Raw genomic sequence first — 17,298 nt, 5'->3', positions numbered from 1 at the left:
AATCTGATAATGTACTCAGAATTCCCAAATCGTTGTCTAGGCCACACACACTTTCCATTGCAAAATATATGGACCTCGTGGTATTATTTGTATTTTCAATATAATATTTTATTATATTAGTATGTATATACATGAATACATAAACATGTCGTCATCACACGTCATTCCCTTCTCCCATCACTATTTTTATAGCACCATAAAAACATTTTTGAACAAAAAATCAAGAAAATGAGAAAATCCCAATTAAGTCTTTTACGTCATATGTATACCTATACAAGTTGCAAGTTTCTAGGTCTTAAATGCTGCAGTCCCGTCAGTGCGATCCTAATAAAAGTTGTTAGACCTAGGACTGCTCCTTATCGGTCTTTTATGGAAATTATAAGAACTGAAATTACATTGATTATTTACTACTAACTATGTATATTAGAGCTGCTCAAGTTGCATAATAATTTATAACGTCTTTCAAAGAGACGAGATTACTGAAGTTAAAAGTAGGAAGCTTGTGACTAGAACATATTATTATACGTTCTTGCTATCATTGATTTTTTTATTAATTCTTATATTCTTCAATCCTAGCTAGGACTGAAGAAAGGGCCGTAGGGCTGAACAACCAACTGTTATCGGTCCTTAGCACAGTTGAATGGTAAAAAAGATCAGTCCAAGAAAAAAAAAAGACTGACAAGGTGGAAGGGATATAGAAATCAGTCCTAAGACCTTTCCAACATTACCATTGTTACTATCATTCCATTTTTGATCCATTCAAATGTCATGGATTTTATGAATAATATAACTCTGAGCATTTGAAATTTATTATGTCTTACAGATGACTTATATATTTCTGTAATTGTTATTAAAATAGTCAAAATTAACCTCATAGATAAGTCCATTATCCATGGAATATTCAATTATTGCATGATCCTCATTCCAAGAAGTACTATGAATACTTTATTTAAAATTAGTAACATACAGCCCAATATATCAGAGACATATTTAAGTGAATTATGGACTTTGTATTCAAATTCTGGTATGAGCCACGATATCCAAGAATTTTATCTTTATTTTAGAACCTTTATTTGATTTAAGGGACTATTATTGGCTCCAACATGACCTTTCATATATATAAAGTATGTTAATCAAATTTGGATAATTTAAATGGTCCTTGCGAGGCCCCCAAAGGGTTAATAATAACAATTTGTTGATAGAAATCGACGAATGTTCGTCAAAGAATGTAATCCACATTCAATTTTGAGAAAAAAATTCTAGTTTGATTTTGTGTTGACAGGTCACATTTAACATGGTGTTATGAGGCTAACAAAAATATATAGATACAGTGTTCTGTACGTTGATTTGTTGAAAAATATAAAGGTTTTGTGAAGCTGTGAACAGTTATACACGATGATATTGAATAATAATTACATTGTTAGAAAGAATTGGCTAACTATCAACTGATTTTGGGCCTTTATTTATATATATTTTAGGATTAAAGGTTGCGTGATACTATAAAGGCAACAACGTGATAAGCTTTCTATAGGCATGAGGCAATAATAATACTAATATATCATTCATCTTTTAAATAGTAACATTTAAGTACATTGCTAAATAAATAATAAAATAAAACGAGAGTTAAAATCTTCCCTTTACTCACAGCAACCGAACTCAACTAGTAGAAAAAAAGAAGAAGAATAAAAAGGGGGGGGGAAAGAAGAAGAAAATATGTGCTTATATAATTTTGGAAACGGCGCTTCTAAGAAGAAGAAGAAAAAAAATCAAGTGTACGTGTGTAGAAGATCGTGAATGTAGACATCACATCATCACCCCCCTACTACTACTACATACGGTTACTTACTTAGTTTAATAATTTTACGTATATAAATGAGGCGCGCGCGCGCGCATTTGAGGAGACGGAGGGAGAAAAAATAATAATAATAACATGTCCACAAATAAAAAAAAAATATTCATATTTAGTCGTGTTAAAAGCGGTGAAGAAAGAGCAAGGATTCACGTATCTCCACGCGTGTGTTTCTGTATTTATCTGTGTTCATGTGCGTGTGTGTTTACCCGAATTTGTATTTAAACTTTGTGGTCATGTTGAAAGCGTAACATCAATATACACAACATATGTAGTCGAATTAGTAAGATATTGTTTTAATGGTGATTTAAAAGGAGAAGGAAGGATTTTCTCTCTCTTTCTTTGACGACGTTCGAAATAATTGGAAAATAATGTGCTAAAAAACAACATAACAAAAGGATTAAATGGTAAGGGTTATTGATCCTGGGCGGATGATCCCGTTTGTATAAGTGATCGTATGAAAATATTACGTACTTTATTCTGGGGCATTCCTTGATCATATTACCAAAATTTGGGGACTACGGAGTTGGTTGTTTTTGACGACTGATTCTTTATTTTTAATTGCAGAGAATCAAAGAATGGCAATCGAACCTGATCTAAGTTACTCCTGGCTACCTCCAACCTCCTCCACACCTTCCACAATGGAAGAGGTTGATCTTGCTAATTTTACTCCAACTGATCTGATATCCGGCCCCAAAGCGGTCAAGTCCAGCGTTCCAATGGACACGATTCAGCTCCAAGAAGAGACCTTCATTCTCACTCCGGTCACGCAACCCTTTCAAATCCAGTTATGTGTGGACCAAGAGTACGGCGACAGCGGGGGTGGGGCTGAAGTCGGAGGAGATCAGTCCCATGCGCAACAACAATCCTTTTCACACCTACAAGAACCCTTGAATGATCCCATGCTCCCAGTCAACTCCAAAAATAATATTGAAGCAAGGAAGTCCATACCAGGTACTATTCAATTAAGTGACTTTTAAAAAGAGTGTCTTTTTGTGCAGTAGATCCATCCTACTTTCAAATGACCTTCAGAGCATGAAAAGTAGCGTATGCTCTTTAAGATGTGTGTAGTTAGTTTGTTAATGGAGCTCTTCCTTATAATACATCTATTAATTCAACCCTTTTTTTTATATTATTTTTAGGTGTTATTAATAAATCCAGTGGATACTCTTATCTGGGATCCCATTTCAGTCCAGTCTCCGTTCATTCCTTAGCAGATTCTGGTGTAGGCAGTATATCTGAAACAGTGTCTGAAAATACGTCGGAACGTATACTGAACAATGCCCCAGCTACTCCAAATTATTTAGATATTGACTTTGATCAGATCGTTGAGGACGTGGATGACATGTTTCGTGAGAGGTATGAGGCTCTTGAGCGGCAAAAGGCAGACGATGAAGACACTGCGAAAACTTCAGATCTCATAAAAAGAAATATGCCTCCAGAGTACTTTTTTACTTATACGTCAAAGAATCCTGAGGAATTGGCTCATGATCTGGCCAAATCCCTCGTGGAAAAAGCACTTGAGTCTGAGAGGAGAAAATACTTGGAAAATGAACTAGATGCCAACTTGGACGACATCTTCGAAAATTGGGCTGAAATCGCTGCTAATAGAGGAATGGAATCCATTCTGAATGATCTCATTGGAGGTGCCGTTAATGAAATGGCAACTTCTATTTTTCATACGTACAACGGAGACTTTGTTAAGTTCAAGGACGCTGCTAATAGCACCGAGAAGAGTAAGAAATACATCCCATATGACGATGCACTCCAAGAAGAGCTTGATGTTCTAGTGAGTGACATCCTTGCTGAGAGCGATGAAAATTGCCTTGTGTCCAAAAAATATGGTCTCTATCAAATTGGAGGTCCCTCTCGTGTCTATGATTTTAGAGTCCCTTCGTCCAAACAGAAAGTGGATGAAAAGGCGTTCATGACTCGGTGGAAGGGATACACTTCTCACGTTTGTACAGATGAGTGCAATAGAAATAGAAGAATATTTATTACAGCAAAGATGCGCCGTGAGGCTGAGCGAAAACGACGCAATCGAGCTGGAATCCTTTTGTCGAGTTTAAAAAAAAAAGTGTACCACTGTCGATGCATCGATTGCAGACAAGAAAGGAAGATAAAAGGTGTACCAGAACCTTCGGATAGTATCGAAGTAAAGGAATTGAATGTTCCTGAAAACATTTTTCCAAAAGAAGGCATTCCTATCTTAAAGAAGAATGGTAGGGGTCGACCTCGAAAATACCCTCGTGTGGAGGACTTCCGTCGTTGGTTTGTTGCTCAAGAGGAAAAGAAGAAAAAAAAACTCTCAAAAAAAGCTTGGAAATGCTGAAGAGAAGGATAAGTCCATTGACAGTAAAACGAAAATAAGTTATCCTTCTCCCTCAGCAGAAATAGTTCGTATCGATAATATTGTTAAGAAAAGACCGCGTGGTCGTCCACCGAAGTACCAAGTATCTGTTCAAGACAATGAACCTGACAATCTTAAAATAAAGTTGAGTCGTAAACGTCCATCTCGATCCACTTATTCGAAAGTTAACTATGTTGACTGTGATAGTAGTGATGAAGGTTACTCTGAATCCGTCAAGGAATCCTTCCAAGACGATAAAGTCTATCGCAAAACCTATAAACGACCAGCAAAACGACGACGAACAACAAGAACATCTAAAAAAGCAATCCCTTCCTCCTCGCCAACTGTTGAAAGTAGTAGGGCATCTCCTGAATGTGTTTTTGAGTGCTTAGAGTCTGCAATTAAGACTGCAACTGATAATTATAATAATTCCATCATCGTTTCTCCAGTCCCTAGTAAAGAGGAACCTGAAGCAATATCTAAAGACTTAGTATTACCGAAATCGTCGTCGAATGTAGGCAAAGAGCATGACTCCGAAGAGTCTTCAAATATTTCGGAAGCAGTGACTGCTTCTGAACTTCCTAAAGAAAGCTCTCCTGCTCTCAGCCTCCCAATCCTCGAGTCACAAACAGAAAGTTTTGTCTATGAAAAACCGGAAACTCAAGATACTATTAGTAGTGTCGTACTAGATGAAAACTTAACTTCTGTAGATAATAATGTATCAATAAGTCCGGAGTCCTGTGCAACCCTAACTTATTCCCATTCTCCTTCAATTACAAAAGTAAGTGAATCATCATCTCAAGCAACATGTGATCCCTCTGCTTCTCACTATGTCATTATTCAAGAAGTCAATTCTCTTGTCAATAATATTTTTAAACCCAAAATGAGTGAAACTGGTATGCAAACGAGTGGAGACTACATGGACCAATCCACTAACTCCACTGTGTCTATAGGATTTCAAACCATGCCTAGAGAAAAAAATAGTAGTGTACTAGTGTCCAAATCCATCCAAACAAACATTTCCGTGGAAACAAATACTGAACGACCATCTCACATATTCCAAAGTAACTGTTCCACTCAATCCATATCTACTTCCACTGACATTTCAGTTTGTACAAACACCAACGAATTGCTACATACAATGCATTTAACAGGCGATTCGGAAATATTGGGTCACTTTGTTAATAGTCGAGCAGCTGGTGAAAATAAACCAAAAGATGTACTCTGCAACTCTCTCATTGGGGGCTCTAAAGCTCTTGATGTCTCGTGCACTGACAAGGTTGATTCCGAGGTCCGTGGTTCCAATATATTATCATATATTGTTCCAAAAACAGTAAATAATTCAACAGCTACACCCTGCAGTCCATCTCCAATGGAAGAGAGTGAACCGCTACAACCTTTTCATCTACCCCAAGAGGAGCATCCTCAGCCTTCTACAAATGAAACAACTCACGAATATGATCTTACAAGATCTGTTAATTCTGATAGTGATGAAGCCATAACTATTAGAGAACTGAGTAATAACTCAGATGAACCAGATTCTATAAAAACATATTCGCGAAAGGTGCTTCATTCTTCTCCTCCTTCTCCGTCTATGGATAGTTTTGAAACTAAAATAGTGAGTGAGTCTTCCACATCTAGTTCAAGTAGTAGTGATAGTGAACAACTTCTTGGTATGACTACATCGTCATTTGATATAGTTCCTTTAAACCCCGAAATGGTAAATTTAGATATTAATGAGAAGGATTTGACTCCCTCCTCATCTGAGAACTTTGAAAAGTCATTATCCATGAATGAAGCTTTAAAAGATGATGATGAAGAAGAAAAAAGCAGCACAGACATCCGTGAACCTCGATCTACCTCTTTGATACTTGATGATCAATCCTCAATTGACCCATTCTATCCTTCTCCTTCCAAAAGTCAAAAAACAAAGTTAGAAGGGGACGACGACTCCTCGTCTCAACTCGCTCTCTTTCCCAAAGTTGTTCTCAAGAGACTTAGCCCGGAAGTGATTGACTCATGGTGTAATAGACTCCCACACTTTTTGAAGGGGTCCTCTTCTAATGGGCAGAAGATTGAAAAGAAAGGAGGAGATGGGTGGAATAATGAGCTTCTAGTATCCCTTACTATCGATTGTTTTAAAGATGAAATATACTCCACTGGAGAGAGTAGAGTTCAATCTCCAACAATAAATACAAAAAAGCTTTCTTTTTTCCGGGAAGATGTTGATGATTCCGTCGTTCCTCATATTCCGGATGAGGATATACTACAAGCCTCCAAGTCCTTACCTGTATATGCGTCAATTAAGAAGAAGAAGCAGAAAAGGAATCATACTTAATTATTCTTAATATAAGTGATGAAGTGTTCTTGCTTTTTTACAAATTCAAATCTACATCATCCGTAGTTTCTCTTCATAATATTCTCTATTATTTATATTTATGTATTTTTTCATACAAACATGTGTTGATATCTGTGATAAATCATTACTTACTTAAAATCTACTCCTTTAATTACATAAGCGTTTACATTGTTGAGACATAATCTCTCTGTTTTGTTAGTTGATTTATTTTCCTTCTATCTATCTGTCTCATCAAATTTATATATGAATTGAATTAAATGAATGATAGAAAATACAAGATTTACAATCATATCTCTCTGTACTCAATTGCCTACTTTATTTTCCTTATTTTAGGGAGACCAGGAAGAGTTACGACACTTGGTTTCAATTACATTCAATCTTTTGACACAACATACCTACATGAGTTCTCTCCCGAGATTTCTAAGGTTTTTACACCTCAAGAAATTTTTCTTGACGATATAATTAAATTTCACGCTATTTATTGCTTACAAATGGGATCCCACTCAACGTCATTAACTCCTTAGGAGTTAACTCCCTTTCCTGTAGCATTCAATTATATTCAAAACCTGATTGAATACTCTTGTGTGCTCATCAAAGACGGAGAGTAACCTTGTTATTTGATGCAGAGTTATAACTGCAAGTCCACATTGGACTCAGAGTATAATTGAGGATCGGAGTCGGAGTAGTTCTTACCAATGTCCTTGTTTACTTCTTTTTACCCCTACTCCTATGTCACATCTAATTTTAGTTAATTTAATTAAACGTCATTGCAGTTAAGCTACTCTCCTCTGAAGCATTTAACCTAGTTGCGCATCGAAGGCTAACGTCAATATTATCAAAAAAAAAAAAAAAAAATATCTATTGGTCAAAATTCACTTTTTTTGTCCGCTAGAGGTATTATTATTCCAAGTATTTTGGGGAATCATTTCTTGTTTTCTCTTGAGTGAGTCAAGCACTGTACTGTTTCTACTTTTATTTACTTCATTATTCATATATGTACTTTTTGCTTGAACAATTATGGAAAAGGAATTATGATTCAAAATGATTTTCACACACAGAATGGTCAGCAGATTTCCAATTAGAAAGATATTTATGGTTTGATATCCATTTTTTTCTTCTTGCGAATTCTTTTGGATTGGAAATTTAAAAAAGAGAACGTTTCCTTGAAACTTTTGAAATTTGCTTTATGATAATATGTAAATATAAAATATTTAAGACTAGAATAAATTATATACGTACGTATTATTACTTATTCAAACTTATTAATACTACGTAGTACGTACAATAAATACGTCACAGAAAAGCAGCATCATGCGAAAATATTATGACAAATATTGACCATACCCTTTCATCGGGCTAACGGTACTCGATAAGCTACTTGGTTTAATGTTTTACTCTGCTCCAAAACATTATTCAAATTGTCAGGGTTACCATGTTGATTTTCGGTTTCTTTTATTTTTACATTCCCAAAATACACACAATTTTCATCACTACACATAAGCACCTGTTTGACGTTCTGGGGGTGGGGGTGGGAAGGGTTGAACTTTGGATATTTCATAAATATTTTTTTATTTAGGTAAATATTTTAATTTATTCTTATCAAATAAAAAGATATTGGTAAGATGATTAAATTTTCCCCCAATTTATGTTACAATGTACATTGTCTTCTGAAATTTGACAGAATGAATAATTTAGAAAGCATGTGTCTTTTAACTAAAAGAATCGAATTTATTCGTAGTTTAATATTACAAATTTGACGAAAACCATTGTCTTTTAAAACAAAATTTATAAAATTCGACAAAAAAAAAAATTATAAAATTGGATTTTGGAGCCAATTCGGCCAGGGCTAGAAGATCCTTAGTGCATTTTGACCATTTTGAGAAATGTGCTACGTGGGACCTTATGGCTTGAACAAGTATTTGGAATATTATTATTTTTTGTTTGTCTTTGTATCCGTTACTTTCGCCTATAACTATTTTACCATAAGACATTAAGTTTAAAACCAATTTTGCCTCAAAGATATTTCACCTTTATCTATAAATGCACGAGATTTATATGTCGTTATTGAATTTTGGATTTGGATTTTAATTTATGTTCCCTTTGAAATTTTTAATCAAAATTTGTGATGTATATTACTATAAAAGACATCAAATGGTTGTTTTCTGTTGGAATAATATTGAAATTATGCTTTCTTGTCAAACCATGAGTCTTTAATAGTATGAATAAGTGCATGTCTAATGATAATTAATAGCAGAAAAGTGATTAGAACTTCTTTCATTCGAATGGTTATCGTGTTTGTATATTTTTCTTTTTAAAATTATATAATTTTATTACCTACTTTGTATCTTCTCTCTATCTGATGAAACGTCATGACAGCTAAGATTATCTTCTTCCAAACATTCTTCAAATTGTGCCGATTAAAAAATTACTTTTTATTTATCTTGCAAAAATTTTCAATATATATTGTGTTACCATAATTAGTAACTCCTCATTTCGGTCAAAAATGCATTTGGGACCTACTGTCTCTAACATAATCATATTTGTATTTTGTGTGTACCTAAGTAACGATTAATAATGGAAAGAAAAGTGCCCTGTCATTTTCATATGTTGTTTTTCCCCCACGTTGGATGTAACATATTACATATATTTTTATCCCTATATGAGAAGTAATCCAATAGATCAATTATGAAGATAAACATAACTGTTCCCTACTTAATTAGGGCACTTAACACCAGGGAAGAAGAAGATACTTGAGAAGTCGTTAGCCAAATGTGCATTATAATTGTAATACCAGGAAACAATAGACAATAAAGACCCCATATGTACAAATTCGAGACAAAGACTAATTAAAAGTTGAACAAAAGGGAGTTCAATTAAAGCATCCTAAATTATGTCATGTGTATTAAAACATTGATTTGCTTATTCAAAAATTGTGGAATAATGTAATTGGAGGAAAAAATTTGTCTTAATAAAATAGACAGTGATGAATACAATATGATCAGTCAGTATGCTAAAAAAAGAAACCGAGAATGAATGTGGTTGCCCTCTAAATTTGAAGAATGTTTGGAAGAAAACAAGCTTAGGTTCATGGCGTTTCATTAAATTAGTTGAAAGCAGCACAGTTATGAGATGAAGGAAATGAAGACAAACCCTCTTTCTGTATCTAGGAATTACTCTGATATTGATCCTCACTTCCACTCAGTTCCAACAAGGACTTACATTTATAACTCCTCAGCAAATCTTCCGTTTTTCTCTTCTTCTTTTATGCACTAGGGATTACTTAATACATATTTTTCGCTCTACCAGAAATAAGGGTTTTGGAAAATAAAATGAAAAAATATTCAAGTTAAAACTACAAAAAGACAAAAGCTTCCCCTTCCTTAATCATATTTTTTTCGTCACTCAATATAGATATTTAGTTCATTCTTTCCCTCATCACTTCGTTACAGATCTCAGATTGTAACCATTAATAGGAAGTTGGAATTTTTGCCGAAAAATTCCAACAACTCATGAAGTATCATTAAATTAGCTGAAACAGCTATGATACTAAGGAAATCAAGAAGAACTCTGTATCTAGAAATGATATAGACTATCATGTAATATAAACTTTCAGTCATAATTTTCCTTAAATGTTCTATGAGGTTTTGTTACAATACCAATGCTTCGCATCCGTTGTTACACAACCACTATAAACTTAGTGGCTATGGTGTGGGATGTGTGTATATTTCCTTTCCTTCATAGCTAATTTAATCTCATGAAACGTCGTATCAGTTCAGCTGCTTTTCTCTCAAACATTCTTCAAATTGGCAGAGTTACCATTTAATTTTCAGTTTCTTTTTTTTTTTACATACTAAAAATGTTTAATATTTATAATCCTACTTATCTCTATTCTCATTGGAATTTGGACCAGAAATAGTATGAAATATTGCGTAAGTGTTCTATTATGATTACTGCCAATTATTCTTCAACCAACATATAACGTATTTATACATATACTTATTACCTTTTTACTAAAGTATAAGTATGTTTACGTGCGGAGTGTGTATCCTTCATAATATGTAAAAGAAGATATGTTTTTAATTAGAACATACTAAAGTTTCTCATTTCCCGGAAATTTTTGCTGAGGGGTATCCCGGAATTTTTTTAAATTTATTTTGGGGCCTCATTCATAACTAATAAATATTATTAAATTTAAGTATTTATTTTCATAAGACTTAAATATACAGGGCGTTAAGGCCCAAGCATGTGCTTGCACGCACCTTCAATTTGTTTATGATGCAACTGTCTGATGTCGTCTCTTTTTTCCCGGTTGTTATATCAACAAAGTTTACTGCAGTTTTGCATATAACTACGACAGTTGCTCCAGATATAAAGAAGACGTTGCACCGTGACAATGATTTTTTGGAGAAAATTGTACAACCGTAGCAAATCGTTGGAGATCGGTCTTGGGTCTAGAAACAAGACTCAGCACCTTGTCATATCTCAGACAGGTCACTAAAGTGGCTGAGTGAGCACTGTTGTGACTTCACTGGGAAGGAAATATGGCTTTCTAGAAGTCTGGATCTTAATCAGATGGATTATTTTTTCTAGAGCTTGCTGTGTTTAGTCATTGAATCTAAAATAAATCGAACATCTCATACCCTCAAGGACTCTTTGATTGCTTCTATCAAGGAAAAAATGACCAACATGCCAAGGATCTACCTCGAAAACGTCTGCTCCTCCTTCCAGGCCCAGATCCAAGCCGTGATTCATGCTGGAGGTGGATACATCAAATGAACTCGTACTAAATGTTCCGATGTACAATTCAAGCTAACTTTCAAGCACATTTGCCAAAAAATGTAACCTTATTGACGATTTAAAGAATTTTGATAAATGTGCCGATTTGATCTTAACACCCTGTATTTGGAAATAGTTTTACAGACCAGTAATGTGTAAAATATGTCCGGAAGAGTTGTAAAAATAAAATAACCGAAAATTAATGTGGTAATCCTGACGATTTGAAGAATAAACAAACATCCCACTCCGTATCTAACAAGAATATATGTATAGGCTGGAATTACGCTCATGACGAACCTCAATTCTACTCCGAGTCCAAAAGGACTAACACTTATAACTCTCCAACAACTGCACATTGTTACTCTCCGATTACTCTGTTATTGTTATTCATGAGTACAAGCACTAGTGCGATTACTTTATACTTATATGTTATGTCTTCAAGAATTAAACAATAATGATAGGAGTTTTGAAAAATAAGTTCCTGTTCCGATTGTCAACTAGAACAGGCTGATCCCGCTTTTTAGGACATGGTTTTTACACTGTATAATGTCACTAATAGTATCCTAGTTGGTTTTTAGAAACCGTGGTCCTGCTTTTTGGAATTCCGTAACCCAATAATGCCCACAACAAAAAACCTTAGAAAGTAAGTGATGAACAAGCTTCTTTTAGGGCTGGGTATATATAATTTTGAAATACACAACCCGGACTGTGTTATTTTAGCTTGCTTTTGTGCTGAAGGGGCACACACATCTGAAAATTCATATCTCAAGGTGCTTCAAAAACATATATTGGAATTTTTTTTTATTTTTTACACAGCCTTTATTTGTAGCATTCATTTAATTTAAAATACATTACAACCATCTATATAAACAAAGGGCATGGGAAGGCAGACATAAAAAAATAAAAAATAAAGCTCCAAATTTAGAGCATGAAAAATTTGTTATAAAAATAGACCATAAAATACCTCTAAACACTTAACAAAACACGAATATAGTGTTTTGCAATACAAACTATTCCATTAGTGTCAAATTTCCCTTGCATTCCCATATTATAAAACACATACTGGGTTTTTGCTAAAATAGCGTTTATCTTCCCATGGCCTGTGCCATAAAAAAGAGTAAACATAATAAAGTATTCTCTATCAAAATTTTAACACTCGTATTTACGTCATTTAAAATCAAATATTCCCAGAAAAAATGGTATGTGGTTTCAAATGTTGTGCATAAAAGGCAATCCCCTCTCTTGTCTCTATAAGTTTGGCTCCGACTTCAAGAGTTCCAGTAAGTTTTCTATATGGGAGCCATTTCTCTGGAGACGTTGACAAAATATTCCTAAAAGTATTACCACATCCACAAATGTCCCTTTTAATTCTCAGCCGCTTTAAATAATCCTTAAAAGGATCCAAACTTGGAGTTTGGGAGCACTTTCTATGTAAGGACACCGGGAACATTGAAATCCTCTTTTCTGAAGGGAACAATTGAGCGCTTCACACTTTTCAGCACGGAAGATGGAACAATAATAGCTTAGTGCCATTTGATTAGTAAGAGTCGGAGATATTGCAGCATCAGCATCAATTTCCAAACTTTTACTCTTCACATCCAGTGGATATATACATTCCAATACTGGCATCTCCCACACTAAATATTTTTCTAAGTTTTTGATGACTTCTTTCGAGACTTCCCAAAATAAATTTATTCATGATAAATACAAACTTAGTTTCTTCAAAAAATTGCCAGTCCAGCACAAGGATCCGTAAAGTAATCAGCATCTCGCGCAGTTAGACATTTTCTGAGATGATCACTCCATAACTGACCTCTGGACCAAAGTCGTCCGATCCAATAAAGATTAAGGGACCTCTAAAACCATGAAATATGGATGACTGAAAGAATATAATAATTTTATTCATTATTTATGAACTAAATGTAAACTAATATAATTAAATAATTAAATGTGAGATATATAAATACTTCTCGTGAATTTACACAAGGTGTACAACCCCGAAATGTACCGGGATTCCAAGAGAGAAACCCCTATTAGGTACAATATATTATATGTCTATAACATTATGTCTTATTAAAAATATTTATAATTAAATGAACAGAGTACACTTTGTCTTCCCAAAGTTTTCTCGTTGTCAAACATGTTTTTTAATTTGCTTGCATCTACACAGGTCAATATGCAATTATTTTTAACTAAAGATCTTAAAGGGTCAATTCTGCAAGGGAATTTTTCATTAGGGCAATATGTAATGATTTCTTTAATGAACGACAACTAATTACAATTGTAATAATGCAATAATTAAATGAAATCATTTTAATTTGTTGGAGAGGTCAATAAGTTCAAGGTGGCTCAGAAAGAGAGAGAGGCACGTTCTTGTAGTAGCGGCATATAAATAATTACATATTAATCCATGCAGTGAAGCATAGGCAACAAACAACTGCATTATGAAGAGACTAGGGACATAATTAACCGAAGCCATTCCATTTTTTCAATTATTTACAACAATACAGACACAAGGGGTGGGCCGGAAGGGCTGTAGCACCCCCTCCCCCAATCGAGCAAATTATGCAGCAGAGTAACGAAATTAATAGTTTATATACTTTTCAAAAAAATTTAATTTTTTGTGAATAACTATGGATTTTTTGAAATTTTTGCCCAAAAAAAAATTGAATACTTGAAATTTAATTTCAAAAAATTATAATTTAAGTTTTTTTTTTTTTCAACGGACGCACATGATAATGAATGAGTTGTAATTGTAGGATGAAAAGGTGTTTTTCATCCTTCAAAGCTGTTATTATTTCTGAAAGTGCGACCTCTATTTAACAACCAACACTATTTTAAAAAATGGATTTTCTCATTAACTAACCTTCCCATTTAAATAAAAACCAATGGCAAATTAATCTTGACTAATTTAAAAAAAATTATTATTGAATATAATCGTGTTTGGCATTAAGAACGGCATCAACTCGACCTCAGTAATGGGAGAAGGTTTTGATGAGAGTCTATTTTGGCAGATTCTGTCATTTCTACCGGATCCTGGACAGTAGGTTGTATTTTGTATTGCAGGAAGATTTGTTGGTGTGCCACTCAACTGTGCCCACACAAATAAGTCCATGGGGTTGACATCTAATGAACCTTCCAGGGGCGAACACTAGGTCCAACAAAGTAAAACAAAAATATACGAACCAGATCAACGTATCTTTTGAAGTGTGACATGGAGCAGATTCATAATCACCTCCAGGTTATTCCAGTTCATTCTTTACTCTCCAGACAAATGACCTGTCCAGGTACAAGAAGATTGCAATCTCAACATTATCTCAACTGGGGCGGATTTCAACAAGGACACTTTTCGAAGATTGTAGAATAAATACTTTGTTGAATGATGCCATTTTTTACTCACACCAAACACTTCACGCGAAATAAAACAACAAAAAGAGTCCTACTTGCGCATGTGCAACTTTCTTAGGCGGTCAAAGTTTATTAGGAAAAAAAATGGAGATATCAAATAGTTTTTCAATTAATTTATTATTTATCAAAGTAAAAAATATTTTTCCCTGCGTAGGGTTATCATGAAGGGAACAGAATGAAAGAGTGAGACAAATTGAAGTGGGTCACCCTAATCTACACATACAAAATGATGAATATTAGGACAATGAAACCTTTGGGCTTGATACAGTATGCATTGCATACCCTTTATGCACGCAAATGTAGTTGCAAAAAAAAAAAAAGTCATATTGTGAGTATTTGTTGGCTTTTTGGCAAAAATACAAAGTGAAAATATTCTGATTTGAATGTTAAAATATTATACGTACAAAGAAAGTTAGACATTTAATATGTGTTATTTAATATTACATTTAGTAGAGGGGGCTGTGAGATTTCAAACACAATATTCTAATCAGTAATGAAAAAAAAATGTAATAATTGAAGAATAGTAGTCTTTTTGTGCTTGACAGCTGAAAAGTTTTTGTTTTTTTTTACTTTCCAAAAGTGTTATTTTTTAATCAGTTCTTGTACTGAAGGTACGAAGGACCGATCCTATGACTGGACAGTTCCGAATAAATAAGGACTGAAAAAACATTAAGTATACTTTCTTATTGGTACGTTTCTTATTACGTTTTGATATGTATATAATCTTGAAACAGCCGTGAGACGAAGGAACTAAATAAAAATCCCACTCTGTATATACAAGCAAAGACATATAGACTGGAGTTACTCGGTTATCGATCCTTAATCTACTCCAAGTTCAACACGGACCTACAATTTATATCTACCGAATAAACTCTCATTAGTAATCTCCGTTCTTTATGATCAAACGTACTAGTTATTACCTTATACAAAGATGTTTCCTTTCAAAAATTGAGTTATGATCATAACAGCTTTAAAAATGAAAAATTCATTTCAGGTTCCAACTACAAAAATCTCCTGGAAGTTCAGTATATTTCAAAATATTATACATACAATTAAAGAAGGTGACATAAACTGATATATACGTTATTTAATAATGCATTTGGTAGGGGCGCTATAAGATGTCAGGCATAATATTATATTCTTAGCTTCCACACCTATTGGATGACTAAAAGTACTATTTACATCATATTTATTCAAAATTCATTGAATAAATAGACACATGATCACGCATATTATATGCAGGTAAATAATACTCCTAGGTAGAACAGTCTTCTCTTTGGACCTATTATACACCTTCCATTCATGATTTATTTGAACAAACCAACTATTTACGATGCTAGGTGATTTGATGGTCAGTAAATTAATTCCCTGTCAAATTCATCCCAGACATTTCATTCCCACTTTGAAGAGGGATTTTTAGTGACGTCATAAGGTTACTGTTTCTAAAATAACTTGTAGGTTTTTGTGTAGGGGTGTAGAGGGAAGTATGGGCAGTCGGCAATAGGCACTGGAGATGAGTGATGAGTCATCTATAACTAGTGACGGATGGGAGACGAATACGAATAGTTTATGGTGTGTATACCTTGAGAAATAGAAGAACAAGAAGAGTAATACCGGGATTTACTTCTATTTCCCAATGTATAAATATTTTCCAAGGATTGGGGTTCCATTCTTAATCATTATTAAGATTTATCATGACGTCATTTCTAATCTATAAACACCGTAAATCATTAATTACCGTCTCATATCATCACTAGTCATCACTCATCTCCAGTGGCGATTGCCACTGCCCAGGCCTCCCTCTACAGTCATATACAAAAACTACTAATTAGTGTGGAAACATGAACCGTATAACGTCACTAAATATCCCTCTTCAAAGTGGGAATAAAATGTCCGGGAATGAATTTTATAGGGAATGAATTTACTGGGAACGAAATTACTAGGAATGCGAAGAGAGTGCATGAATTTACGGGGAATGAAGTTACAATTCACGAGTATTTAGATACTTTATTGTGTATTATATGCAGGGTCGTGTTTGCCGTTTGATGGACACAGGTCTGAAAATATTGGTTGTCCTACAAATACATTTTGTAACTGACAAATTTTCAGCTCATACGTAGGCTCTTGTACTTGGTAGACACTTGAGACTTCAGCTCATGTTAGCCCTTTATTAAAATGGTCCTCAGTAATATGGATATCCCAGAGTGTATCTCATGTCTAAATAAGATATCTGTGGAAAGACAAAAATTAGTTCAATACTCAGGAGTTAAAAAATAATGACAACAGCGTAGGAATAAACAATCCAATCCCTAAATTACCAATTCCAAAAAGCGGGCCACCTAAAAAATACACATGATGCACATCATCATTACATAAAACTAGTGTTGTGTCATACTTTATTTAGGATTGAAGACAGTAGTCCGTCCCAGTTCAGTCCTGCATATCAGTCTTAAAGCTATATGGTTTTGTCCTTGAGGATGCCACACAGCTTCACTTCTCCTTTTTCAAGCTCAAGTAGGACCCTTCCGAAGGACCAATACTCAAACTAGACTAGAC

At 34.2% G+C, this 17,298-nt stretch overlaps 1 protein-coding gene across 1 annotated transcript; it reads left to right on the top strand.

The window, feature by feature from the left end:
• The first annotated feature begins 1,768 nt into the window (after positions 1–1,768).
• LOC139905024 (uncharacterized) lies at positions 1,769–6,859 on the top strand. Its single transcript, XM_071887455.1, has 3 exons — positions 1,769–2,256; positions 2,417–2,803; positions 2,992–6,859. The coding sequence occupies exon 3, from the start codon at positions 4,069–4,071 to the stop codon at positions 6,535–6,537; it is 2,469 nt and encodes an 822-aa protein (XP_071743556.1). The 5' UTR covers positions 1,769–2,256; positions 2,417–2,803; positions 2,992–4,068; the 3' UTR covers positions 6,538–6,859.
• Positions 6,860–17,298: the final 10,439 nt, after the last annotated feature.

Source organism: Lepeophtheirus salmonis, chromosome 3 (genome assembly GCF_016086655.4).
Source record: "Lepeophtheirus salmonis chromosome 3, UVic_Lsal_1.4, whole genome shotgun sequence".
In the NCBI taxonomy this organism is placed as follows: Eukaryota; Metazoa; Arthropoda; class Copepoda; order Siphonostomatoida; family Caligidae; genus Lepeophtheirus; species Lepeophtheirus salmonis.
The sequence above is the reverse complement of the archived record's forward strand: the minus strand, read 5'-3'. Positions and strand labels throughout refer to the sequence as shown.

Coding starts and splice junctions, on each gene's coding strand:
- LOC139905024 (XM_071887455.1), top strand. CDS start 4,069: ATGGTAGGGGTCGACCTCGAAAATACCCTCGTGTGGAGGACTTCCGTC.